This window comes from Heterocephalus glaber, unplaced genomic scaffold (assembly GCF_053883595.1).
Source record: "Heterocephalus glaber isolate CG9 unplaced genomic scaffold, H.glaber_assembly_v1.0 deba00001497, whole genome shotgun sequence".
In the NCBI taxonomy this organism is placed as follows: domain Eukaryota; kingdom Metazoa; phylum Chordata; class Mammalia; order Rodentia; family Bathyergidae; genus Heterocephalus; species Heterocephalus glaber.
The window spans coordinates 4,374,863-4,401,618 of record NW_028258320.1 but is presented as its reverse complement, the minus strand read 5'-3'; the positions used below and the strand labels follow the sequence as shown (position 1 = coordinate 4,401,618).

At 52.8% G+C, this 26,756-nt stretch overlaps 2 protein-coding genes across 2 annotated transcripts; both read left to right on the top strand.

The window, feature by feature from the left end:
- The first annotated feature begins 1,217 nt into the window (after positions 1 to 1,217).
- Treml2 (triggering receptor expressed on myeloid cells like 2) lies at positions 1,218 to 11,320 on the top strand. Its single transcript, XM_004846606.3, has 5 exons — positions 1,218 to 1,425; positions 3,520 to 3,840; positions 7,113 to 7,491; positions 8,218 to 8,324; positions 8,506 to 11,320. Exons 1-5 carry the CDS (start codon positions 1,374 to 1,376, stop codon positions 8,598 to 8,600), a joined length of 954 nt encoding a protein of 317 aa, XP_004846663.2. The 5' UTR covers positions 1,218 to 1,373; the 3' UTR covers positions 8,601 to 11,320.
- Positions 11,321 to 11,515: 195 nt separating this feature from the next.
- On the top strand, positions 11,516 to 20,328 carry LOC101704193 (natural cytotoxicity triggering receptor 2). Its single transcript, XM_021259857.2, has 6 exons — positions 11,516 to 11,792; positions 12,026 to 12,340; positions 13,067 to 13,151; positions 14,626 to 14,750; positions 15,169 to 15,224; positions 15,961 to 20,328. Exons 1-6 carry the CDS (start codon positions 11,735 to 11,737, stop codon positions 16,183 to 16,185), a joined length of 864 nt encoding a protein of 287 aa, XP_021115516.1. The 5' UTR covers positions 11,516 to 11,734; the 3' UTR covers positions 16,186 to 20,328.
- Positions 20,329 to 26,756: the final 6,428 nt, after the last annotated feature.

The following is a 26,756-nucleotide window of genomic DNA, read 5'->3' as shown; positions in this document are numbered from 1 at the left end:
GGAGCCCAGCTAGCGAGATAGGGCAGGGTGACCCGAGCACAGGGGAAGGCTGAGGCACGAAGACCTTGAGTTTGAGCCCCGCCTGGGCACACTTAGCAGCTTGGTGAGACCCTGCCTCAAAGAATAAAAAGAGCTGGGGTAGGGCCGGGATGTAGCTCAGTGGTTCCACCGCCTGCCTTGCAAGTGCAAGGTCCCGAGTTCGATCCCCGGTACCAAAAAAAAAAAAGGAGCTGGGGTAGGATGTAGCTCAGTGTGAAGGCCCTGGGTTCAGTCCCCAGTGCTGCAGAAAAGGAAGAAAGGAAGAAAGGGAAAAATGGCCCAGGTAAGGAAAGGGAGCACACATAATCATGGGGTCCACCTGGGCCCCTGTAGCCAGTAGTAGCACAGACAACAGACCTGCCCCTGGGGATCGAAACCAATCCTTCCCTTCAGCTGGGGACTAAGCGAAGGGCGGGTCTTGAGCGGAATGCTGGGTCATTTCCAGGAGCCTGGTGGCTGTGGCCCAGAGATAGGGCGGAGGGGAGGAAGTAGAGGGGCACAAGGCACGCTGACAGGGCAGGGCTGGGGAAGGGGCTCTGTGCTCTGGGCCGGGCGGCTGACAGCAGGTGGTGTGGGGAGGCTAAGAGGTGGCTTTCCGAAGCCTGGCGGAGGGAGCGGGCACCCAGAGGGTGATGGCAGGTGATGGAGACGGTAGGAGAAGAGGGAGAGGCAGGGAGAGGGGTGTGTGTCTGTGTGTGTGTGTGTGTGTGTGTGTGTGTGAGAGAGAGAGAGAGAGAGAGGACTTGCCCCCTTGTGGCAGCACAGGAGCCCCTCCTTGAACCTGCACTTTATGCTGAGTCTTACAGTTTGCACTTCCTGCAAGGCAAAACTAAGACGGCGTGTGAGTGAGTGAGCATTGGCAGCTGTGGGCAGTGACATCAGTGAGCGTGAAGCGCTGAGGAGACGCAGGTGACCAGACCTTTCCTGGACCCAGGCCCTGAGGATCCCAGGCAAGCCTCACACCTGTCCCCTAGGTGCCTCCTGCCTCAATGAGGTGGGGGTTTTGGAGAGACTCAGGAGGGCAGGAAGCATCCCCGCTGGGCCCCAGCCTGGGTGGAGCGGCCACAGCCACACCTGCCCAAGTTCTGAGGAAGAGGCGGAAACAGCCACCAGCTCCGCCCTCTCTAAGATAGGCGCTGTGGGGCCTGCGGTCTGCGGGTGGCACTGGGTCCCCGGGACCTCACTTCTCTAAGTGGGCAACTTCACTTTCACAGCCCGGTGTCCTTCCCTGGTGGATGCAGATGGCATGTTCTGCAGCAGCCTGGCCCTGACCTAGGGTCCCCCCCAGTAACCCAGCCCCCCGCAGGGCCTGTGACGTCTGCCTGGATGGAGCCATGGCCCTGGGGCTCCTGCTTCTGCTGCTGTGGGTGCAGGCCTGTGTCGCAGGTGAGAGGACAAGGCAGTGAAGAGGGAGGGAAAGGCCGCCTTTCCTGTCCTTCCCTCTCTGCCTTCCCTGGCCCAGTAGCCCTAATGCTTTGCAGGTTGGACAGGAGGAGGGGGAGGTTGGGAGGGAGAATGTGCCATGCTGGCACCTGCCCCAGGCACTGCCAACCAGGCCTCACGCAGCCAGAACCATGCTCCCTCCGTATTGGCCCTTTTTTTGGTAGGCTGTGTCAGAGCCGGATGAGGGCCTCTCAGTTTCCTCACAGAAACGGCCTGTGCTGCCAGGAAAGCTCTGCCTGGTTCTAACGGGAGGCATAGCATCAGGCCACCGCACCTTGGAACTCAGTTTTTCCCAGGAGGCTGATGCCACTTCTGGTCCCTGCCCCTGTCCTGGAGGGACCCAATTGCCTAAGGCCTTTCCCTCTCCACAGTGGCCCTGGACAGGGCCTCACCCACTCTTGTCTCCCTTGCTGCCATGGCAACCAGCTTGCCCCTTCCTGTTCAGTTCTGGGCATGGTAGGGTTGGCAAAACCCACCCTCCACCACCTGCAAGGGGACCCTTCCCAATGTCAGCCACCTCTGGCCTTCACAAGGACACCAGGTGACTGTCTCTCCTGGGGTAAGACACCCTGGGTTCATCCATCAAATCATTGAGTTGAGTCATTCTGTTCTGTTGCCAGGAACCGAGTGACAAAGACAGTACAGTGTTCCCTTGCTGAGAGCCACAGTAACAGCGGCAGCTGGGTCAGGAACTGGGGCAGATTTCCAGGCTTCTGGGCCCTTGATTTGGGTGCTCTGGGGTCCATTGGGGAAATCTGGAGCAACTTGCTTTTGGGAAAAGGAAGTGTGCATGCACAGTAGCACATATTGTGCTCAGGCCACTGTCATGGGGAGTCACCTTGTTTGACCGACGAAGAAACAGAGATACCAGGTGATCTTCTCTGCCATGGAGTGGTGAGACCAGGTTTTAGCCAGGCCTTTATTCTGACTTCAGAATGTGTGTTCTCTATTCTAGTCTGCTGCGAAGGGACTCTGTGTGTGTAGAAGGCTCTGGGGTGACACTGTTGAAGGAGTGGGTACTCAGTTTAGAGCAGTGAACAGCTGTAGAACCTTCTGGTTCTCACTTTCTCAGCAGTTCACGTGTCTGTCCGAGGATACTCAATATATGGGTTTTATGTAACTTTGAATATTATAACCTTAAACACCACCTAGAATGAACTAAGGCAACTTGCTATTGAAAACAGAGACTGTAGGGCTGGGGATGTAGCTCAGTGCTGCTGCCGCCTGCCTCGCAAGCGCAAGGTCATGAGTTCGATCCCCGGTACCCCAAAAAAGAAAAGAGAGACTATCAAGCCAGGCACAGTGGTGCACACCTATCATCCCAGCTACTCAGGAGGCTGTAGCAGGAGCATTGCAAGTTTGGGGCCAGCATGGACAACTTAACGAGACCCTATCTCAAAGTAAAATAAAAGGGGCTGGGATATAGCTCAGCAGCAGAGTGCTTGCCTAGGATGTACAAAGCTCAGGGGTTCTTTCCCTCGTACCATAAAAAAAAAGATGACTACAGTAGGGGAATGGATTTGACCCCCAGCACAAACAAAGATGACTACAGCGAACTTATTTGGGAAATAAGTAACTACTCATTTTTTCAAATATTGGACTTTTATATCTACCTAAGCTGTTTGTGCACTGAAATTCCAGCATGTACCGACTTGGGCATCTGTCTTACTGAGATCAGGACCTGAGTCTAGTCTTTCTCACAAGACTGGGAATCCCGGAGGTCCTGAAAATACCATGAGCAAAGGGAGTGTGGACAATGGAGCTAGGTGTGGAAGAGCTAAGCTTCCTGCCTTAGACTGGGGACCCCTGGAAGCTGTGTCAGTTTCCACATCAGGCCGAGAGCTGGCTGTTAGCAGGGCCTGTGTGTCCCCCACCACATGGGTGGTTGTTGCGGGCAGAGCTGTGCTTCCCCCTAGGATCGTGCACTCCTGGACAGCAGGTGGTCCTCACTTCCTCTCACTGGGCCTGTGCCTGGAGTCTGCAGATGCCTTCTTCTTCCTCTCTCACCAGATGGCTCAGCAAGCTCTGTCTCCCCAGGTCTGCCCGCCCTGAGTGCATACAAGAGAATCCGGCTCCGCGAAGGGGAGACGCTCTCCGTGCAGTGTTCCTACAAGAGCCGCAAGAACCAGGTCGAAGGCAAGGTCTGGTGCAAGATCAACAAGAGGAAGTGCGAGCCCAGGTTCCCCCGGCACTGGGTGACAGGACCGAGGTATAGGATGCAGGATGATGTCCAGGCCAAGGTAGTCACCATCACCATGGTGAACCTCAAGCAGCAGGATGCAGGCCGCTATTGGTGCATGCGAGACACCACCGGGATCCTCTATCCCCTAGAGGGCTTCCTGCTGGAGGTGTCTCCAGGTGAGCTGGCCTGTGTGCCCTGGGATGGCTGTGGGTGTCCTGACCTTGCTAGGGACACAAAGCTACTGGGTGGTAGAGATGAGATTTGAACTCAGGACTCTGTTTTATTCAGTCCTCCATTCAACATGCATTCATTGAGTCTCTGTGATAGTCCAGGCACTGTTCTAGGCTCAAGGAAACCAAATCAACCACAGTCCTGCCTTGGGGAGATACCAGGCAATAACACATCATCCAGGCCAATCACTGCCAATAACATCAATGTTCTTAAGAGAAGAAAGTGTGATGAACCAGAAAGTAACTCAGCAGAGCCCTGAATGATGACCATTCTCTAGCGCATTGAAAGTGGGGTGCTTGGAAGGACATTCTGTGGGGAGAGCAGTGGAAGGGAGCAAAGGCCCTGCAGTCAGGAGGAGCTGCATAAGGAAGGCCTGTGGTTGGTCCGTGTTGCATGTAGGGGACTTGGGTTAGGGGAACAAGGAAGGGCAGACAGTAATGTCAAGGTACTGGCTGTTGTTTTCAGGCTTTGAGGTTGGAAGGTCAAGGATCGGCCCTGAATTCCAGGATCCAGAGTTTGGGATTTCTTCTAAGCACAACAGGAAGCTATCAGAGAGCACAGGGCGGGTGTGGTGACTGCTTTTTGTTTTTTGTTTTTTTGGTACCGGGGATTGAACTCAGGACCTTGCACTTTTGAGGCAGGAGGCAGAACCACTGAGCTATATCCCCGGCCCTGGTGGCTGCTTTTTAAAGGTGGTAATGGCTGCTTGTGGAGAGGAGGAGCCTAAGAGCAGGGGCAGGGAGATCATGGGGTGTCTGGCTGGATGGGGCGGTGGCTTGGGGCGGGACATGGGCACTGGAGGGAGAGGTGGCTGGGCTCAAAGCCATGGTTGTCAGACTTTTGGGCACAGAGCAGGGCAGGATTTGCTCAAGTGGGAAGTGAGAGTTCAGCAGTAGCAGCAGGTTTATGGGCAGACTAGACCTGAAAAAGGAGCAAGTTTGGAGGGGAAAATCAAGAGCTCTCTTTTGTCAGGTTGAGTTTCAAATGTGTCTTGAGACTCAAGTGGAAGAATGAAGTGGGAAGTTGAGCTCAGCCTGGAGCCCAGTGAGAGAGGGCCCGGCTCTGGTGGGTGTCTCTCAGCAGCTCAAAGGCAGCATCTCAAGTCAAGGGCTTGGAGAAAGGATTAGTGGTTGTTTGGGGCTCAGGAAGGAAAGGGGTTTGAGTCATGGGTTTCTCTTTTGGATGAAGAAAATGTTCTAAAATCCACTGTAGTGATGGTGGTACAACTTTGCGCATGTACTAAAAAGTACTGGATTTTATACTGTTAGTAGGTGTATGGTATGGGATGTGAATTGTTTCCATAAAGCTGTTTTTAAAAATCAAGGGGATCGGGCCAGGGGCTTAGCTCAGTGGTTTCACTGTCTGCTTCGCAAGTGAAGGACCCGAGTTCGATCTCCGGTACCAAAAAAAAAAAAAAAAATTAAGGGGATATAAAACTCTCCCTTGAGCATAGAAAAAAGACAGAGAAGGACCAAAAACCTGAGATGCAAGGTTCGCCATAGTTATCAGAGAGGAAGGGGCGAGGAGCTTGGAAAAGCATCCAATTTCATGACATTTATTACCAACTCTTCCCTCTCTGCTGACCCACAGTGTTCCACGGGTCTGAGCCATGGAAGAGGCCCTCTCTGAAATGGAAAGTTCAATTTCAGTCCCCGCCCTCCCCTTCTGATTTGACCCCAGAAAGAAGTCCCAAGCCACTTCATCGAGGTCTTCATCTGTAGGGACAACAGCACATGGCGGTTTGGTTTTTCCCGCATCATCTCTCCCACTGTGCTATGTGAGATGACACTGTCCACCTCTTAGGGATACTCCGGGAAGATTCCAACTTCGTAGACCTTTGCAGTTGCTAGGAAATCAATCCTCAGCCTGGTCTCAAATTAATCTTCCAGCAATCCATTGCTTTGTGGCTCCACCTTGCATAGCAGGTTTTAAGGTCCAGGCACCTGAGCTGGGGAAGACAGTTGGTTAAGCCCGGAGCCTGCCTGAGCCCCCTTCACTGGGGAACTGCGATTCCTCTTTTGGGGTCCCTCACACTAGGAATGAGGGAGAGGGACACAGCAATGTGGTGCAGTCCTCTCTGCTGGCTGTCGGTGCTTTTCTGCCAACTCTTTTCGAGCCCATTCTGGCTGGAGGTCCCGGTGCCAGCTCCCAAGGCACCAGTGTGGGGGTCTTTGGAGGGGTCTTTGGGGCTGTCCTCACTGCTGAATATAATGCTGTTCCGGCCTCTCTTGCCATCCCCATCTTCAGCAAAGCTGCTTGTTCTGGCTCCACTTGCCCCCTTCCCAAAATGGCTTGAGTTCAGCTGCCCTGCACAGCCGCCACTGGCCCCTAGCAAAGGGTGTGTCGAGGCGCAGCAGCCTCTGTCCAATGGTCTTGATTCCCACGGAGGTCTCAGAGCCTCCCACCCCAGACAGAGTCCTTGCAGCTTCTCCAACTCCTCTCTCCACCACCGTCCAGACTCCAGACTTCAGGACAACGGGATGGTAAAGAGCTGGGTTGACGGAGGTCAGGCCAGGGTCAGGCCAGGGGTGTGCTGTGAAGCCCCCTGTGGAAGGCGTTTGACCCCAGCTTTCTGGCTTTCTCTGGAATTTGGGACCCTCGATGTCTCCCTGTTGTGTCGTTGGTGAGCAGCACTGGGCCGAGCAGCTAGCCGGGATCTAAACTCGGTAATGAATTTGAGGATGGAGTTGAAGAAAGGAAGACACTTTATTTGGAAGGAGGAAAAAGCAGAAGACAGGAAGCTGCCTGAAGAGGGGTAGAGGGTTCTGGAAAGATGGATTCCTGCAGGTCCTTTGCCCCCCAGCCTCTTTTATCAGGTGATAGGGACCCTTCCTGCTGGAACTTGCCACAGCCTGATTGGCCCTCTGGGCCTCTTCAGATGGATCCCAGGCCACAGGGCCCTAACCTGGGCACCACTGCCTATGTGCAGTGGTGGGCTTTCCCTCACTTCTTCCTGCCTGTTTGTCCTCGTCAGGGCCTTATCTCTGGGATGTATAGGTTGGCTCGGAGGAGTCCTGCAGGGGGAGGCTGAAGAGAAAGTGACAGTCTCACCCTTCTTTATTCTGCTTCCACTTCCCTACCTGATATTGCACCTGGTCCCTCAAGTCCTAGAACCGAAGCTGAGGACCAAGGTCAAGGAAGATGTCCCCCCCCCCCCCGCCCCATGTAGACCCCATGGGGCTGACTGGCCGACTTCCCTCCCTCTCTGGCCCCTCAGGCGCCATGACTGAGAGGACCGACCCCCTCACACACCTGGCTGACGAGGACCTCAAGAGTAGAACTGTCTTCACAACAGGCCCAGCCCTTACCTCAGGCCCTGATGCCCCCTTCACCTCTGGTGTGGCTCCATTCACACCTGGGCCCCTCGTCTGGGCCAGCCCCAGGCCTTCAGCTACCTTGGGGATCCCCAGGCCAACCTCTGTGACAGGCTCCAGCCTCACTGGTATCACCGCCGCCATGGGGCCCAGGAGGACCATGGGGCCCCAGCCAGTGACTGTGTCTCCCAGTGATACCAACAGTCCAGGGTCCATCTCCACCAGGCCCAGCAGCAGCTTTCCCACCTCGAGAACGTGCCGAGACCAACTGCCCTCCACCAGGTACCTGCTGGGGGACATGGCTCCAGGCGTGGCCCCCGCTCTTGGGGCTGGAACAGACCTCAAGGAGGAGCTCTGGTATCTGACCTTCCCCAGAACTCCCCCTGACCTCCCCTGGCCTCTCCCAACCTCCCTCTGTCCTCCCCCTTCTGCTCCCTGGGATCTTAGCAGGGCTGCAGGTAGGGGGACCTGAAGGAAGGCCGAGGGGAGAGGGGTGGGAAGTAGGACATGGGGACACTCTAACTTGGGGTGCCCCAGAAGCCCACTCTGGGACGAGAACTGACGTCTTATCTGGCTCGCTAGAGAGAGCGTGGGTGTGGCCAGTGCAGGGAGCCATTCACCACAGCCGGCCCTTGAATCCCCGAGGGAGAAGGGCTCTGGGACAGAGGAGCCAACCCCTGCCTGCCACAGGTGGCTCGGAGGGCTGCGGTGACAGGGAAAGCCCCCACCCAGTTTCACCAGTGGGTGTCCACCCATGTGGGAGTGCGCGTGTGGGCGCCCTGTCGTGTGGCAGTGCTGCAGGCGGTGGTGCCAGTGGCACCTGCAGCGTCCACCACAGAGCGCAAAGCAGGCTGGCGATGTCCTCGCGCACGGAGGAGACCAGAATCTCTCCATTTGCAGTGGGGTCTTCAGGGTCCTTGTCCTGCAGATGGACAGGCCTAGGGCACTGCGGAGCGGGGGTCACACTGTTCGGCTGGGGCCTGGCACTCACCTCTGTCCCTGCCGCAGGCTGCAGGAGCCCCACCTCACAGCGCTGGTGGTGCTGCTGACCCTGCTCCCCGTGCCCGTCATGCTGGCCGTGGCCTACAGACTCTGGAAGAAGAAACACATGGGAAGTGAGTAGGACCGCCCTGTGACCCGGGTCCCCGTGGGGGGTGTCTCTGGGCCTGCCCAGCAGAGGAGCCAGAGGGACCGGGCATGGGAGGAGGTGGCCAAGCAGGATGTCCTGGGGGCACTGAGGCAGAGCCAGCGAGGGGCGGGGTGGGGCCCACCTCTGTCTCTCCTGCCTCCTCATAGCCTACAGCCTGGGCAGCTATTCTGCCAGACCCCGGACACCCCCAGCGAGAAGACCAGAGCCCCTGTTGAAGCCCGCTTGGTTTGAGACCACTTAACAATGCTGGGAGCTTCTCAGGGAGACCCAGGAGGCTTCAGAGAGGACTGAGCACCAGGGACTGGCCAGAGGGGAGGGGACAGCCCCAGGGGCAGCCAACGCCCTGCCTGGCACATCTGCTGGTTGCTCCATCCTGGAAGCCTGAAGGGCCCTCGCTCCCTGCTGCCACCGACCACCACCCTGCCTCTGTGGTGGCTGGCATTGGGGCTCTCCTCCCCAGTGTTCCTGTGCTCTGGTGCCAGGTCTGAGCTCCTCAGGGTACTGGGGGCCCAGCAGCCTCTGGCAGGGTACCTCGCTTGGCGCATAGACACTGGTGGGGAGGCCAAGCTTGGCTCAGAGAAAGGGTGGGTTGCCCGTTACCTCCCACCATTCACTGCCCCCTGGGAGAGAAGACCCACTTGGGACACAGTGACAACTCGGAGCTGACCACAGTCTGGAGGAAATGGGACCCCAGCAGCTTCAGGCCAGGGTCCAGTGGCCCTTCAGTCTGCACCTGCCTGCCCCTTCTGGCTCAGACTCAACCTCTACCATCCAGACCGCCGGCCAGAGTCCAGCAGGAGAGGCTACAGGGTGCTGACCAGATTCCTCTCCAGAGAGGGGCGGCCGTCAGCCTGCAGTGACCGGGGTTGTACCTGGGGACAGCACCTGGGGACAGCGTGACATCTCTGCCCTCAGCCCTGGGCCAAGGACCTCAGGGTGGGATGGCAAGCATCATGGTCAGGAGGGTGACACTGCATGGGCCTTGGTGGGCAGCTGACGTGGGCCCTGCTGGGTGGGGCAGGCGGCAAACTTGGGGGGCAGCAGGGAGGATGCCCTCTTCCCTGTGTCCAGGAGAGGGCAGTAGAGGAAAGACTCTGGCTGTGCCCCTGACAGCCTTGGTCCCTGGACGGAGAGACACAGGCACAGGGACATCCACTTCCTCCCTATGCAGCAGGGCCTGCCTCAGCGGGGGCATCAGCCCCCCTGTGAGCCCTCACAGCGCCTTTGGTGGCCCGGATGGCACCATCTCATGGACAGCCAGGCGCCCGGTGGGAAGAGCACTGGAGGAGTCAGGGACGGGGCCCAGAGATGCCCTTGTCACTGAGCAAGTCACTACCCTACCTGGGCCTCATTTTCCTCTCTTGTCCAAGGGGCCCATGATTCCTACCTCTCAGATTATTTCCAGGAGACAATGAAAAGACATGAGCACAGTGACGCGTCAGTGCCATCGTTACTGTCCCCTGACTGCTGTTCCATGTGGCTGCCTCTCCCCTTCTGCATTTGAGACCCGAGGACCCTGTTTCTGTGTCCTCTTTTCCCCTTCTCCTCACTACACGGAAGCTGGGGTCCCTCTGGAACTGAAATAGCATTCACTGAAATAGAGGCCTGGGTTCAAAGCCTGACACAGCCCGACTTCAGCTTGACTGTCACAAGTCCCTGTCCCTCTCTGATCCCACCTCCTCATCTAGAGGAGGATGAAGATGAGTTTTGGTGAGGGGAAGGCTGGGGGTCGGACCTAGGGCCATCGAACTGAATTACACCCCCAGCCCCTTTTTAGTTTGAGACTGGGTCTCATTAAGTTACTAAGTTGCCCAGACTGGGCTCAAACTTGGAATCCTCCAGGCTTGGTCTCCCAGACTGCTGGGGTTATAGGTGTGCTCCTTCATGCCCAGCTACTGTATATATTTCTACGGGGTTTTTTTTTTTTCCGTTGTTTTAGTTGTTCATCTGTCAGTATGAACAGCCTGTGGCCCTGATTCTCCATACCTCCCTGTGGCAGATTAACTAATGGTCGACTTGGAATGCCCAGGTGAACTGAGTCAGCGTGGACAGGGCGTGGAAGACCCACCTGAGGATTATTGCTTAAAAGGAGAACTGGGTGTGTGTGTGTGTGTGTGTGGTGTATTGTATGCTGTTGATTTTCCTGGAGAATCTTGATGAAGCTGGTTTCCCTGATACGAATTCAGCTGTTCTCATCATCAGAGGAGCTTGGTTCCTCACTGTCGCCCGGAATGGCTGCTGTTCTCAGGAGAGCTCTGGTCTTCACCTTGAGCATCGCTTCCTGGCTCCAGTGCAGATCCCTCAGCCTGGTGGCATAGACCCTTCTCCCTGCCAGCCCAGACTTTCTAGCTTCCACCACTGGCCCTTGGGCCTTCCTGGTGCAGACCCTCGAGACAGACTTGCATGAGACATTGCTGTGGGCCCTAGGCCTCTGGCTGGATTTGTGGGGGGTGCTGCCCTGGGATCCAGGGCCCTGGCTGGATTCTTCCAGTCTCTAGCATGTAGACAGATCTCTTGCACTCCTCTGCATTTGATTTTTTTGGGTGAATATTATAAAATAATCCTATAAATTGCGTGTCCTATATTAAATCTATTCCCTTGCAAACCCTAAGTGCAACACTCAATTTTATTGGTACTGGGGATCAAACTCAGGACTTTGCATTTGCGAGGCAGGTGTGGTGCCATCGAGTTAAATCCCTGGCCCATCACCTAATTATTTTAAACATGGGCGTGATTACTGCAGCCTTTCCATGGATGCTCACAGAGGGAGCCTGGCCACTGGGGGCGGGGAAACTGAGCAGGTGCAGCGCCTCTTCTCGTTCCCTCCTCCGCTGTCCCTCTCTCTGTCCCTGGCTTTCTGTCTCCTTCCTCACTGTGGCTCTCTTCCCTAGGACCCTTCCTGGAGACGACTCTCCATCTCCTTTCACCTTGTCCCCTCCGGTCCCTGGGGAACTGTTCTGGACACCAGGCCTCTGCCCGCTGGGCACCAGTGGGGCTCAGGTCCTTGTCAGATCTCCTAGTCCCCTAGCTCTGTCACCCGTGCTCAGGGTGGGTGTGGAGGAGGAGCTCTGAGCTGGGGAAGTGGTAGCCTGGGGCGTAGGAGGAGAAATAGGTTTTACCACGGTTTCCTCCAGTTTCTGGGCTTCCCCTCACACACCAAGAGGAGGAAGGAGCGGCAAGGGGATTTTAAGTCCCAGGCAGAGGCCTCCGCAGATCCAGAGGTGGGGCTTGCAGCCGAGGCCTCTCCATCCTCCACTTCTGCTCGTCTGTGGAGGCCTCTGCTCTCCTAGGCAACACATCCTGAAGGCCTGGGGTGGCTGGGCCAAATCCCATCCAGGTCCTGCTCCCTTTTCTTGGGGCTTTGGAAGAGGACCCATGGCCTGGGAGGCCACAGGCCTGGTGACCCCCTTGCTGCTGGTGCTCCTGGCCTCCGGTGAGGAGCAGGGACGGGATGGGGTCAGGGAAAGGAGGGGAGCAGAGGGTGAGTGGGGGAGATGGCGCATGGGAGTGAGGGGCTATGTGGAAGGCAGGCTGGGAACCCCACTGCTGGTTCTGGGGTACATCCCGAGTGTTGCCACAGTGGCGGTTGCTCCCCAAAGCAGGAGGCCCTACCTCCTAGCTCTGCATGGAAGTTGGGGGCTCCCTGACCTGAGCGTGTATTCCCAGGCTCCTGGGCCCAGGACACAGTGTTGTGGAGACTGGAGGACGAGGCGCTCACTGTGGGGTGCGGGTACAGCCTGCACAGAAGATCAACGGCAAAAATCTGGTGTCGGAAGATGTCAGCAAATATTTGTAAAGTATTAGTGACCAGTCTCCAGATTTGGGATCCACGATATTTCATCCAGGATGATCCTAGGTCTAACAGCTTTGTGGTCACCATGATTGGGCTCAGTGTACAGGACTCAGGAGTCTATGTGTGTGGACTCTATGAAGATCAGCAGATCCACATTCTCAAAACAGTGCGCCTGATGGTGTCTAAAGGTGAGTTTTCCTCTGTCTTATACATGGGTCTCAGCCTTCCTGAATTGGCAGTACCAGAGCTGGGGGGGGGGGGCCCTAGAAATCCTTCCCTCCAGCCCTCTCCTGGCCGAAGACAGGCTGGGGCACAGAATCAGCCCTAGAACTGGTCTGCCGGTTCCCGTCCATTCTTCCACATCACAGGTGTCTGACACTTGTGTGGCTGCCAACAGGCCCCCTTCATCTGCTTAGAAAGCTCTTAGGCCCATTCCTGGGCTCCCTCACCCTGAACCCAACCTTCCTCCAAGGACTATGGGGCCCATTGGACAGAGAGGGGACCACAGGGCACCTGGGGGTGGGGAGAAATGTGGACAGCTGGACAGCCAGGCAGAACTGAGACTCGGGGTGCGGCAGCCTCAGGCACTGGGGACCTGTCCCTGGAGCCTTTAAGCTTTGGAATGGCAAGCCTGGGGTCCCTCCAACCCCGAGGCCCCTGTGGATTCCTTCTGAGAGCTGCCTGGTTCCCTGCATTTACCCGTGATGTTCAGAGCTCATAGCGCATCTCCCAGGTCCTCCTGGGTGCTGAGCCTGCCAGGCCATTTAGGTCCTTCTTTGTCCACGTCTGGGCTCAGTGCCCAGTCCACAGTGCCCTCCATGGCCAGGAGTGGGCTCCTGTCACCCAGGGCTGGTGGTGGGAGCCCTAGGGTGTGGGGGAACAGGTGGGCACCTGCTTAGCGTTATCTCTTACAGCTCCAGCCCCTTCCACCAGCAGTAGTGTTCAGAGGACCACGAGGGTCACACTCCCAGCTGCTGGCTGCAGCCCTGTGACTGACAGGTACTGCCAGCCCCTCCCCTGCAGCTCTCCCCATCTCTCCGATTGTGCTGATGCCCTAACTCTGGTCTGGCAGATACCCAGCTCTCAGCGGATGGAGTAGGGTCAGACGGATCACCTCAGGCCAGTTTTCTTGGCCTCAGTTTTCTCAGCTGCAAAAGGGGAGCAGTAGCCTCCTACTCTTACATCAGGGTTTGTCACTCTCCACCCATTGACATCAGGAGCCAGCGGGTTTCTTTGTCCCAGGACACTACTCAGCATTGTCAGATGTTGGGCACAGTGCTTGACCTTTACACATTGGATGTCAGGAAAACAAACCTCCCCCTGCCAAATGTGCCCCCCAAATGCCTCCAGACTTTGGGGGACACAGAAGCCCACCTCATGAGCCCTATCTTCCCAGTTGCTGTGAGGATCAAGAGTGTGGGCCAGGGATCTAGCTCAGTGGCACTGTGCCTGCCTTGCAAGCTCAAGGTCCTGAGTTCGATCCCCAGTACCAAAAAAAAAGAATATGGATTTGGGTGACCCGGCCCAGGGCAGGCACAATGCCATGCCACAGTGGTCTAGGTAAGGGCATGGGCTGTAGTTACTAAACCCACAGCCTGATTTCTTCCCACCTCTGCCTGATTTCTCCGGGCTCTCGGGCTTTGTCTGACCCTCCCTCTCTCTCCCCACCATCCCCTCAGACCTTGAACCCTAGGCTCTTGTGAACCATTGCTTGTCAAGAGATAAAACCACAAAGCTGGGCATGGTGGCACATGCCCGTAACCCCAGCTCCCAGGAGGCTGAGGCCGGAGGATCAGTACAGTCCAGACTACATAGTGAGTTCAAGGCCAACCTGGACTACATAGCAAGACCTTGTCTCAAAAAACCAAACCAAACTAAACCAAACAAACAAAAACGTCAGAAACTAGGTGGTGGTGATCTGCTGAGCTGAGAAATAGTGCTGGAACCATCCCTCTTCCTTCTGGGCCTGCCACCCAGACACCTTCCTTCGGGGTCTTCGAGGGCACAGAGTGTCTGCTTTTGTGTCTTTCCTTTGACTTGAGACACTCTTCTTTCTTTGCAGTACTGGGGATTGAATCGAATACCTTAGCACTGAGCTACATCTCAGCCTTTAAAAATTTTTATTAAATTGCCCAGGCTGAGCTTGATCCTCCACCCTCAGCCTCCCAGAGTGCTGGGATCACAGGCGTGATCCACACCCAGCCCTAAGCAGGACCTCTTGAAATGTGCCCTGAGGGCCCTGAATGTCACGGGGAAGGGCTGGGGAGGAGCAGCTGGTTGAAGGTGGAGGCCAGGAAGGTACAGAGCCTCCAAGAGGGGTGCAAGGAAAACTAGAGACTGAAGTCAGAAGGGGGAAGGGAAAGAGACCAGCCCTGGCACAAGTGGCTGCCACCTCCTGGGGACCCCGGGAGAGGCAGGAAGCCCTGTGTGACCGCAGGTGGTGACTCCTCCCCTCCCACTTCTTGTCCCCAAGTCCTCCAGGTGACTGGAGGTGGAAGGCGATCGTGGCTGGTGTGGTGGTGGCTGTCCTGCTGCTGCTGGGCCTTGGTGTGCTCACAGCCCTGTACCTCAGGAAAGCCCGAGGAAGAGCCAGGAAAGGTGAGCCTGGGTGGCCTCAAGTGCTCAGTCACAGGACAAGGTTTATCATGCTCATTTTACCAGCGAGGGCCCCAGAGGGGACACGTCCAGGTGGCTGTGATCCCCAGCAGAGGCCCGAAGTCACCTTGCTGAAAGCCAGCTACCTGCACACCCACTTGACTACAGCTAGGTGTGCAGGGACCCACCCGGGGCCAGACTTCAAAGCCGTCTTTATGGTTCAGGACCTGTGGACGAGTTTATGTAAAGACTTTTCCAGTTAATGGCGTTTTAATGGCATTTTTAAAATTTTGTCTTCCTCTGTGTGAAGGAAAGAAAAGGCCAGTTGTGGGTCAAAGGATACAGAGTGGCAAATGCATAGGATGAGTAAGTGGAAAGATGTAAGGACGGCCCATCCCTAAACTTGACTCTTTCCTCACAGGTAAGAGCGACTCCCACCACATCTCCGAGGATCTGCCAGCCCAGAAGGGGACCACTGTGAGTAGTGACAGCCCTTCTCGGGACACGGAACCGCAGCATGTGTTCCCGGCCCCGTTTCAGTTCCCCAGCCCGCACCCACTTGCAGTTTGTATTTCCCCCAAATCTTGACACATACTCGTGACTGCTTGTGTCCCTGCTGCCCCGTGGCCCTAACTATGCAGTTCCTTTCCCATATTTCCCAATACCAGTCTGAGGGAGAAGTTGGCTAATCGCTCGGGGCAAACACTCAGCCAACAGCATGACCCCTAGGTCCCTCTTGGCAGGGACTCAGTGGTTTCCTTGGCTGGGTCCTGTCTAAAGTTCCGAGACCCTTGGAGTCACAGATCACAGGACAGGAAGGGCCTGAGGTCCTGTGGTCCAACCCCTATGTGAGGCCTGCATCAATTCTACAATACCATCCCTAGCGAGCGCTCTTCAGCTCAGTGCTCCTCAAACTTGGGTGTGCGCAGAATTGATGCAGAAAGCTTGTTAGTCAGGGCTTTCTGGGGCCCCTTTCTGTGATTCTACAGCTCTGGGCTGGCTCTTCTTCTGGATTTGGAACAAGCTCTGGGCTGCCGGTGTTGCTGGCTGCCCAGCCTTCTTAGACATGCTCCCTGACAGTGAAAGCAGCTTTTTCCAGACCCCCACTCCCAGAGGTGTGCAGGGCCCTTTCCTGCCTCACATCCTGAGTGCCGCTGAGCAACGCAGCTGTGACCTGTGCAGTGGACATCTGTCTGTCTGCTTTGATTCCCAGGGCTTTGATCAGCCGGTCATCTCTGACCAGGACTCGGGGACCATCCACTATGCCTCCATCATTCACCTAAACCACTCTGGTGCCAAGGACCCCATCTGGTCCAACAGCCACGCCACCTCAAAGCCCATGCCTGACACCCTCCTGTCCGTGGAATATGCCAGCATCACTGGACACAGGCCCCAGCCCTCCGAGTTGGCCACCCTTGACAGAGAGCCTAGGAACTGAGGGTGGAGTTCACTGGGCAGCGGGTACAAAGCTATTCTGCCTGCAGTGAGGTGACTCTGTCAGAAGAGGCCAGGCTGGCCAGGGTCCGAGTCCTCCTGCAGGGAGAGAGGACGGAGCCAGGGGAGGGAGAGCCCTGGGCACAGTGGAGGGGTTTCTGGGCCCTGCTTGGCCCCTCAGATCTAGGAAGATGCTACCAGGTCAGAGTCCAGTGGAAGAGGGGCCCTTTCTCCCCTCCCTCAGTGGCTGTCACTTTCTTCCTGGCCAGGGCATGAGCGCCTGGCAGGTTGTGCAAGTCCCCCTGTTGCTGCCTCTGAGGCCTTGAAGCCAGGCTGGGGTTCGGCCTCACCCCAGCTCCTCTCCTGCCTGGTCTCCTGGTTCTGACTCATCAGTCACAGATTCTCTTGAACCTGCCAGGAGGAAGGCTGGACCATGGGTGCTGCCGGCCACCCGGGAGTCTCCTGGAGCTCTGGCCAGGCAGGGTGGGCAGGGAGCTTCCCTCCCGGTGGCTGTGTACACAGCTCCCTCCGCTCCGCCACCTGCACCCCTGCTACACAGCGCGGGCTCGAGGATGCTCTGCCCAGCTCAAGGCTCTGCTGGGGACGGGGTCCCTTAACCGTGCTTCCCAGAAGTGGCAGAGCTCAACTCAGGGACTCCAGGCCCAGTGGGCAGGAAGCTCCTGTCACCTCTGCCCGTGACATCCTTGCTGCCGCCATTCACCTTCCAGGGTCCTCATGTCAGGATGAGGTTCTTACCCCAGCCTTGGACTCCATGGAGACACAGACTGTACCTGCATTTAGGGCCTGGCGCTTGGGCTGGGGGAGGTGGGCACAGGGAGGGTGTGGGATGCTCTGACAGCCACCCTGGCTCCTGTGGTCTCCACCCTGTGCTGCTGGGGTCCCCTCTTCCTGCAGTCCAGAGCTGACTGCTAGAGGCCAGTGACTGCCCTGACCTCCCCAGCCTCTGGTCCTTCATGACTCTCCACTGCCCATGCTCTTGGCCTACATGGGGTCCCATCTTTGTCTTTACCAGTTGGGTCTCTGGCAGGACTGAGAGCCATGCCAGGGTGTCAAAACCCTAAAGACTCCTCTGTGCTCCTGGGCTGAATGATCAGTGTTCAAGGTACCTCTGATAGGCGGGGGCCTGGCCCAGGGCTGAGGACACAGAGATTAATTCTAGGAAGCCAACAGGATGGAGCGAGAGCATGGGCCAGACTCAGACTTAGGCATGGCTTGAACATGCCTGCAAGCGAAGTACTTTCTCCATTTTACAGATGGAGAAACAGAGGCACAGAAAGGCTAGGTAGCACAGCTAGTAAATGGTGGATCCCAGGCCCTGAAGGGGCAAGCACCATGCTTCTGGGCCCAGTGCACTGAGGACCTGCATGTGTGTGGGTAGATGTGTGAATAATGACGACACAGGGTCTAGGAGAGGATGCGGGGTGTGTGACATTTTGTGAGACAAAATCTCTGGGGGCCCAAGGGGACGCAGCTTAGACATTTACAGGGAGAGATTCCCCAGCAACCAGTGGCCCTGGTAAGAGGACTTGGGGCCCTCCTTTCCTCCCTGTGCCTGCCCCAGGGACAGGGCTGCCATGCTGCCCCCAAAGGGCCGGAAACCCCTTTGCAGAGCTGTGGGCTTAGGAACTTGCATCTCTTCCTACCTCAGTGTCCAAGCACCATGCAACCAGGCTCCCCATAGGGAGCTGCCTGAGGAAGGGGAGGGAGGGGAGTTGCCTTGGCCCTTGGGGCCCCAGCAGGTTTGAGTCCCCTGTGAGCAGCACCCCCAAATCTGCAGAGTGGGATGCAGTTGATACGCTATGTAAAGATGTTAGCCTTTAACTCCTCTGTCCTACTTTTCAGTGGTTGTTTCAAGCTATTAGGTCTTGGGATAGTTTGTTATGCAAAAAAATCAAACCAAACTGCCAAGACAAATTTGGGGAACAAGGCCACAGAAACCAGACTTACGCTAAGCAGTAATAATCCCTGTGTCATCCTAGAATGGAGGTGGGCAGAGGCGAGGAACAGACCTGTGAATAGGTGACGCGTGACAGAGCAGGGGACGGAGATCAGAATGGTTAATGTGGCTGACAGAGCTGTCTGTCCATTCGGGGGACAAACACAGTTACATTCCTGCCTTATATTTTACACAAACATGAATCCCAGATGGGTTATAAAGCTAAATGTGTGTGAGTAGCCAAACAATAAAATGTTTAGACAAAAATCTAAATGTTCTTATAACTTCAGAAAAAGACATCAGAAGCATGAAAGCATAAAGGTAAACAATGTAACAGGTTTGACTCTGTGAGCGTGGAACACAAAAAGAAGACACCAGGAATCACGGGATAAGACAAGCCACAGATAAGGAGCGAAGTGTGCAAAGTGTGCAATGATTAAAGGACTCGTGTCCGGGAATTATACCCAGCCCATTTACATCAGTAAAGGGACAAACCATTTCCAGTTTGCGTACAGGTAAAAATAGACAAGCGTCGAGACATTTTGAAAGAAAGCTGTTACTATAAAATCTCCGTCCTTAGGGAAGCCTCCCCAGGGTCCAGAAACTTATCTGTCTTCTCCTCTCACGTGCCCTTGCCTCTCTTCCTGCAGAGCTTCCTTCCCTTGGGAATCTCTGGTGGATTTCTGCCAGCCCCTTGCTCTGCCCACGGTGACCTCCTGTGTCTATGCTTCCAAGCCAGGCTTCATGGTGGTCTTGTCTTTGGTGGGGTTTCAGTCTAGAAAATTCTGGCTGATACCAAGAAAAAGTCATCAAAAATACCTAAAGACTTGACCCTGCCTTTCAGGGAAACACACAAGTTTGCATTTTCTGAGTCCACATTTACCTTGCTGTCAATACCTGGCAATGAACATCTCCTGTCTCCCAATCAAATCCTCAAGCCAATTTTTCCTGGATCTGGATCCCGTTGCCTTCTCACCAGGAGGTGTGTGGTGTCTCCACTGGAGGAGATGGGTCTCCTCAGCCAGAAACTTAGGAATCAACAAAGTGAGCCTCAGGGGAAAGTGTGGACCCACAGACCTCACTGGTTCCTGGTATTTTAGCTCTTACGTGCCAGAGGTTGAGATGTTTGAGGCCGTGGTGACGGTGTGCGGGTCTGGGGCAGGACACTGGTTCAGGGTGAAGCCTGCTACAAGAGAGAAACCTTGTACCACAAAAGAATCAGATCACAAGCTAACCTGAGTACGCTTACTACATCTTTTGGAGTATTCTGAGTCACTTCCCAATACTCCATGAAACATGAGTGTCTTCGCAGATATTTGTGTCCTGTGAAAAAAAATCCATGCTGGTAATATATTTCCCCCAAATACATTAACAAGAACAAGTATGGCATGTTTATCAAAATTTGCAAGAGCCAACTCATAACATCCTTGGATAGGAGCTGATTAAATAAGTTATGCTATACTATACCATTCTATGCAGATACTATGAAGAATAAAGTAAAAACACACCTGTTGATAGGGAAAGAGATCCCAGATATACTAAGTGAAAAGTGCAAGTCAAAACAATAACATTTTTTTTTTTTGGTACCGGGGATCGAACTCTGGTCCCTGCGCTTGCGCAGCAGGCGGCAAAACCACTGAGCTAAATCTCCGGCCCTCACAATAACATATTTAGCATGAGCTCATTTGTGTGTGTGTGGCCACAGAAAAAAAGTCCATGTGAACAAACACCAACATATGAATAGTGATTATCTCTGGGGAATTGGAATCAGAGGAGTGGAGGAAGATTCTACTGTTAATAAAATTGTTGAAATCTAGATCTGGAACCAGACTACCAAGGTCTAAATCCAAGTTCCAACTTTTACTGGCTACACGATGCTAGACTGGTTATTTAATTTCTCTGAACCTCAGTTACCTGGAACAATTATGTTACCTATCGCATAGATAACAATGTAATGTATTGCCAGTTAGCGTACCTACGTGCAGGACTGTAACACACGGTATTGTACTACCACTCAGTACTATAATGCATAATGATGTTATAATCATTAAGTTATTTAGAGGAATGGAGAACACTCAGTGTACAACTCAATAAATCCTCCCATTTTAAATGATGGAATCAGGAAAAACTTTTACCTCTTTAGAGTGAATTTTTTTTCTTTTTTCCATAAAGTCATAAACATGGCATTGGAGGAAGCAGGGAGGGAGGGTAGGGGTAAGGGATGAATAAAGGAATGAAGATGTGTTGTGTACAGGTACCAATTCCACAAGGAATGTAGACATTAGGTGCTACGAATGTGTACTAATGAAAAAGAAAAAAAAGTTTTTAAAACCGTGTTAACACACTTTATGTAGTCAACATAATAGACATTCTGGCCCTGAGTATGGCAGGTGGCCTGGGAGAAATTGCCTGTGGATTGAAGGTGCGGTGTTTTGACTGCACAAAAAGTACGTACCACGTCTCTGTCGATATCACAGGCATCGGTCATATGCTTTATAAGTGCTCTTATGCCTGGAGCCACAATTTTAATACACAGGTCTTTTAATTTTTCTAAATTGCTATTTTTAAAAAGCTGCTTAAGTCTTGGAGAATCAGTTAATTTCACAGCAACTGATCAGCCTTGAGGACTATTTTCGCTTTTTAATCCAGGCTCAAATTATAACTTCAGAGATGCCACTGACATCCCCCAAAAATGTAATTTTGGAAGGGCTCCCGATGAGACAAGGTTAGGATGACACTGGTGATGGTGTTTTTGATCCTGAGCACGCATGCACTGAGGATAAAGGACTAGTGACCAAGCTCAGACCAGGGCGTCCCAGGGAAACAGCGCCACCTTCTGGGCGGCTCTCCATGCAAGCCTCAGCAATTCTCACCACCATTCTTCAATAAGACCTTGTGCTTCCAGCTCAGTCAGGGCTTGAAGGGAGGAGGGAAAGGAGACGCTCAATTTACTTCCTGCCACCCCCGCTCCGGCGACTCCAACCAGAGTCGCGACTCAGCAGTGAGCCAGAGAAGGAGTAAGGCAGAACACGGATCAGGGTGGGGGCAGACATGAAGACAGTAGCTAGCGCCTTAGTCAGGAATGTCAAAGGCAATGAGTGCAGCGTGGTGTGCACACCTGTAATCCCAGCTACTCAGGAGGCTGAGGCGAGAGGATCTCAAGTTCAGGTCTCGCCTGGGAAACTTATCAAAAGCTTGTCAGGAGGCTGAGGCAGCCATTCAGGACTTTTTAGAGTGTAGATGTACAAAAGAAATAGTAGAGCATGAATAAGAGGCCATTTAAGGTCAGAAAAAACCCATTTTCCTCTTTTTGTGCTCAATACTCACTATAGAATACTTGTCTGGTCTCCGAAATGGGATGACCCCCCCCCGCCATATCCAGCAATTCTCCACTGGACCCCAGCTGTGTGTCCTACAATAAAACTCAGTCCCAGTGACATCTACCTGCAGCCAGCACCAGACCTGGTGGGTGGAGGGCTCAGGTCCATAGAGCTGCCCCTACTAGTCCAGATTCCCCGCTGTGCTTTGGATCAGCAAGCTATAAATTGGAAGTTCTCAAGATCCTCTCTTTGGTGTTGATTGGTTTTCTATGGAGGCTCAAAGACCTCGGGGAAACACTTTACCTGTATTTATTCTACAGGATCTTAAGGATACAGATGGGAGCCTGATGGAAGAGGGAGAGCTCAAGGCAGGTGGGGAGGGGAACAGGCATCTGTACCTTCCTGGTGCTCAGAATTCTGCAGCCCCCAGATCCTGCTCTCCTAGGCCATTGTGGAGTCTTCATTGTGGAGGCAAAATTGATTGCAGCATTGGCCATTGGTGAGCAACTCAATCTTCAGCCCTTCTCTACATCCTGGGGTTGAGGATGGAGCTAACATGTGGTTGGTTCCCCTGGCAACCAGTCCCCTTCCGGAGGCTGTCAGCTCACCAATGGGAAGCTCTTTAGAATAAGAGGCTTCCATTACCCAGGAAATAGCAGGGGATTTTGGAGCTCCTCCACCCATTTAGAAAATTTCAAAGATTTTAGGTGAGGCAGGAACCAGGGGCCAAAGACCACATATTAGAACTAAAGATTCTCCTAGCGCATACCCCCCATGAGGAGATGAGAAGCTCTGTGTCAGAATCTGAGGCAGAGATCAAATGTGTTTTTCTTCTTACATCATGATATCACAAAAGTCATCCCCTCTCCTCCAAAAAACAAAAGAAAAAAGAAAGAAATACATGAACCTAGTTATGTATCAAGTTGGTGGCCTCAAACAGAGAGGAAGAGCTGTGTATAGTAATTTTAATTGTACATTCCTAATAGGATAAACCCTAAGAATTAAAAAAAGTCAAATAAAAATTTAACATTTTTCAGTAAGTATACTGAGGGTGGGGGCATTGGTCTTAGTGTTCTGTGACTCTTGAGTCTACTCTTTTTTTTTTTTGGTACCAGGAATTGAACTTGGGTCCTTGCGCTTGCGCAGCAGGCGGCGAAACCACTGAGCTAAATCCCCGGCCCAACTCTTGAGTCTAATATGAGACAAAGAAATGGAATAATTATGTGATACTCTGATTCTACCATTCTGAGGTGGAATTCTAAGTGTTAGATAATGCAAGATAAAAGATGTTAAATACTAGCTCCATTTATAGTCCTGATTTTGTGTTGGAAGTATCATGATAAACTCTTGAAGAATTATTCTTCAGAATTTATACTGGTGTCTATTAAAAAAAACCTTAGGTACAATGATACCTAGTACCAATGAGCAATCCACAGGGCCAGATTGTGGTCTTGAAATGCCAATTTTTTCCTAAATAGGAACCAGGGATCCTTGAAAAACCAATGACCCAGGTCTAGCAAGAAATGTACAAGCTATGGTTAAATGTATCAAGGCTGTTTAAATCGTTCATTCATAAATTATACCAAACATTAAAATCTAATCAGTCAAGCTGAGGATTTAGCTCAGTGGTTCTGCCGCCTGCCCTGCAAGTGGAAGGTCCTGGGTTCGATCCCCGGTACTAAAAATAAAAACAAAAACCAAAATCTAATCAGTCACAACTGAAGAGTGCTACTGAACTCACATAAAGAATCCCCCCATGCCACATCAGGCATCTCCTGCTGGAAGAATAAACCACACCTATGAAGTATTTACCAAAAAAAAATCTGCAAAGTTTTTGTAGCTAAGCATCAATTTATAGAAAATGCATAGGACAGGGGAAAAAGTTAAGCAACACTGTGGGGATGAATCAGCAAACTCCACACTGTAGGAAATTTTACAGGACAATCTGGTTTCTTTAACAAAAAAATTGTAAGGGAGGAAAAGGGTGGGGGAGGGGGACTCTATATACTAAAATCAACATAAAATACATGTTAGCCAACAGTACGTGTAGATTTATTTTGTGTCAGATTTTTTTTTTTTTGGTGGTACCGGGGATTGAACTCAGGACCTTGTGCTTGTGAGGCAGGCATGGTGCCACTGAGCTAAATCCCAGCCCTTTATGTAGACTTATTTTGATCCATTTTTTAAACCCATTTTTTTAAATACATAAGACAGGGCCGGGGATTTTGCTCAGTAGTGCTGTACCTGTCTCTCAAGCGCAAGATCCTGAGTTTGATCCCCGGTACCAGGAAAAAAAAAAGCACCTATGACCTTGTTGAAACTATTGGAAATTCTTGGAGTTTTATTTTACTTTTTAAAAAAGAATTACTTTTGAACCAGGGATTTAGCTTAGTGGTTCTGCCGCCTGCCTTGCAAGGGCAAGGTCCCGAGTTTGATCTCTGGTACCAAAAAAAAAAAAAAATCACTTTAGTAGAAATAATTATAGATGAGATGATACAAAGAATGAGATTCGCTTCACATAGTATTTTTGCTTCAAAATACTATGTGAGCAAGGGAGTAGATTAGGCAAAAGTGGCTGGAAATCGATACATTGTTGAAGATGGGCTGTGAATTGATACAATGTATCATAGGTTTCATTGATACATTGTTGAAGATGGATGAGATTTATACTATTCTATCTACTTTTGCATATATTTAAAACTCTGCATAATAAAAAATAGGAAAAAATGTAAACAAGTGAGCGAGTGGGAGGGAGTGGAGCTGGTAGACACAGAGCAGTGTCAAGGGGAGCGGGACAGGACAGGGCAGCACCTGAAGGGGCAGTGAAGGCTGCCCAGACAGAGGACACCATGTCCTTGAGAAGGGGGACCCAGGTGTGGGTATAAGGGAGCAGAGGGAAGATATGAGAAGGGGGGACACAGGGAAGAAAACTAAGGATTATCAGGGTGAAGGGAAGGGTCATACTAGATGAGGAAAATGGATCAGGATAGAAGTAGCTGGGAGGAAGAGGGGAGAGTTTAGAGAGAAATATATTATAAAAGAAGAAAACAATATTCACTGCTTTATTCTTTAAACAAACCAGACAGTGAAGCCAGTCTTAAAGAGTTAAGAAACTTGCCCATGGCCACATACACAGCGTGATAAAAAAGAAATACAGTGAATGAGTGCTTAAGTTAAAAAAATTATAATAAATTTTACTTCTTTTGTGAGTGTCTTTAGCTGCACTGTTGTGACTGCCTTGATGTCCTGAATCAATTCAAAACATTTTCCTTTCTTGGTCATTTTGACTTTGGGGAAGAGCTGGAGGTTGCACAGTACAAGATCTGCTGAATAAAGTTGATGAGGACACAGCATCATGGTTTTATGAGGTGCCTTTTGGTTGGAGAGCACTGGCCAGCAGGATTCACTGCAGTTTTTAATCTCATCCAGTAAGGACACTCACCAAAGAGGACTTCCAGAACTACTTCAGGAAGTGCCCAGAGTGGTGGGAAAAGTGTGTTCAAAGAGAAGGGAACTATTTTAAGGGGGATTCATAGCAATGTGCTTTTTATTGTAATACATTTTAAAAATGTAAACATTCACAATATAGTTTGATCACACTACATAGAATAAGATCTGTAAGAAGCCACAGTCTGGGACCAGGGATTTAGCTCAGTGGTGCCCCACCTGCCTCCCAAGAACAAGGGCCTGAGTTTAATCCCCAGTACCAAAAAAAAAAAAAAAAGAAGAAGCCACAGTCTGCATCCTGCCCCCTACTCTGTATTTCCAGTTGCTGTCACACACAGCTTTCCTGTCCCACACTTTGGTCCCGTGCCCAGGCGGGACACCGTGCCCGACCCCAGCCAGAATGTGACCAGTTCTGATCCAGGCAGAGGCAGGAGAGAGTGTCTGTACTTCTGCCTCAGCTCAATGCCTGCAGCACATGCACTGGCTTCAGCACCCAAAGGTGTCTCATCTCCTGTGTTCTGTGGCAGACTGGCCTGAGACCTGCCTACTTGTGACCTTTCCAACCCCAACCCCCCCCCCCCCCCCCGCACAACCCTGGGAGCTATCCTGCCCAGAACAGGAACCTTGATTCTCAACTTAGAAAGCACGAGATGTTAGGAGTGGACTGGACCTAGACGTGTGAGAAAACTGAGCTACAAATACAGAGAGGGGTGGGAAGAAGGGAGAAGACTGAGAGGAATCAGAGAGAGCCAGAGGCCGGGATTTGAGGACAGGGTATGGATCCAGGAAAGTGAGGTCAAACACAAGCAAGGCAGAATCAAAGAGGGAACTGGGAAGGGGGTCTTAGGTGGCCACCTAGGAACGACACCTGTGGACTGCAGTGGTTGTGAGTGGTGTCCCCAGCCAATGTCAGTGTGGACACCACCACTCGTCCTTTCCACGCCATGTCCCAGGCTGGCCTGGTGCTGTGTCCCGGTAGAGTCTGAGTCGTCCCAGGCTAGAGAGGCCTGTTCCCACGTCAGAGGTTCAGGTCCCACTGTCCCAGCTCCAGCCGGTGTGGGCGCTGGCCGTGGTCCTGACAGGATTCCCGAGCTCCCTGGCTGCTCAGGTTGGCCGGAGTGCGGACAGAAGATCTGAAGGTGGTGACAATACTCACTTCTGATGTCTTGAGTGATTTCAGGGGACAAGGACATGGGGAGAGTGTGTGGCTGAGGAGGGTGATGATAGGGAACAACTCCTGTAGGGTTTTACTGGGGAACCTCCAGAAATTCTGAAAAGAATTTCCCAGCAGCTGCTAGGGCTCAGTGGAAGTTCAACGGCAGGCATATGCCACCATCATCACATCCGGGAACATTGAGTCCCCCGAGACCCGAGGTCCACAGCACCATGATTAGCACGTGGCTGGTGGGTGAAGGAAGCGTGCATCAGTGAGCAGTGGGGTGCACATGTGACCACAGAGGTGAAGCGTGTCTGTGGCCAGCTGTGAGCTGGAGCAATGTGTGGACTCAGATGCAGCAAAGGGAAAGGGAGGGTCCTGTGCTTGGGAGGGGGTGATGGGAGAAGTTCCCGTGCTCAGACATGAGGGGCACAGGTCAGCAAGGCTGCAAGGAGGCCACAGTCGGTGTGCATGTGACAAGTGTTTCTGGGTGCCTGCCCTTTGCTCAGGGGTGAGAAGGACTGAAAAGGAGCTTTTCCTTGGGTAGGAAGGAAAGGCAGAGAAGGAGCCAGAATAAAGCATAAGTGGGCCAGAAAATAGGAAAAAGATTTATGGAACTTCTGAAATCTGCTTCTGCCTGTGATACAGAAAGCTAGAAACACTTAAAATAGCACAAAATATCATGAAATATATAG

Bases quoted from the DNA above. Each gene is read 5' to 3' on its own strand.
- Treml2 (XM_004846606.3), top strand. From the start codon at position 1,374: ATGGCCCTGGGGCTCCTGCTTCTGCTGCTGTGGGTGCAGGCCTGTGTC. The intron at 1,426-3,519 runs GTGAGAGGACAA...CTGTCTCCCCAG, and splicing joins GGTGCAGGCCTGTGTCGCAG to GTCTGCCCGCCCTGAGTGCA. The intron at 7,492-8,217 runs GTACCTGCTGGG...TCCCTGCCGCAG, and splicing joins GACCAACTGCCCTCCACCAG to GCTGCAGGAGCCCCACCTCA.
- LOC101704193 (XM_021259857.2), top strand. From the start codon at position 11,735: ATGGCCTGGGAGGCCACAGGCCTGGTGACCCCCTTGCTGCTGGTGCTC. The intron at 13,152-14,625 runs GTACTGCCAGCC...CTTGTCCCCAAG, and splicing joins TGCAGCCCTGTGACTGACAG to TCCTCCAGGTGACTGGAGGT. The intron at 15,225-15,960 runs GTGAGTAGTGAC...TTTGATTCCCAG, and splicing joins CAGCCCAGAAGGGGACCACT to GGCTTTGATCAGCCGGTCAT.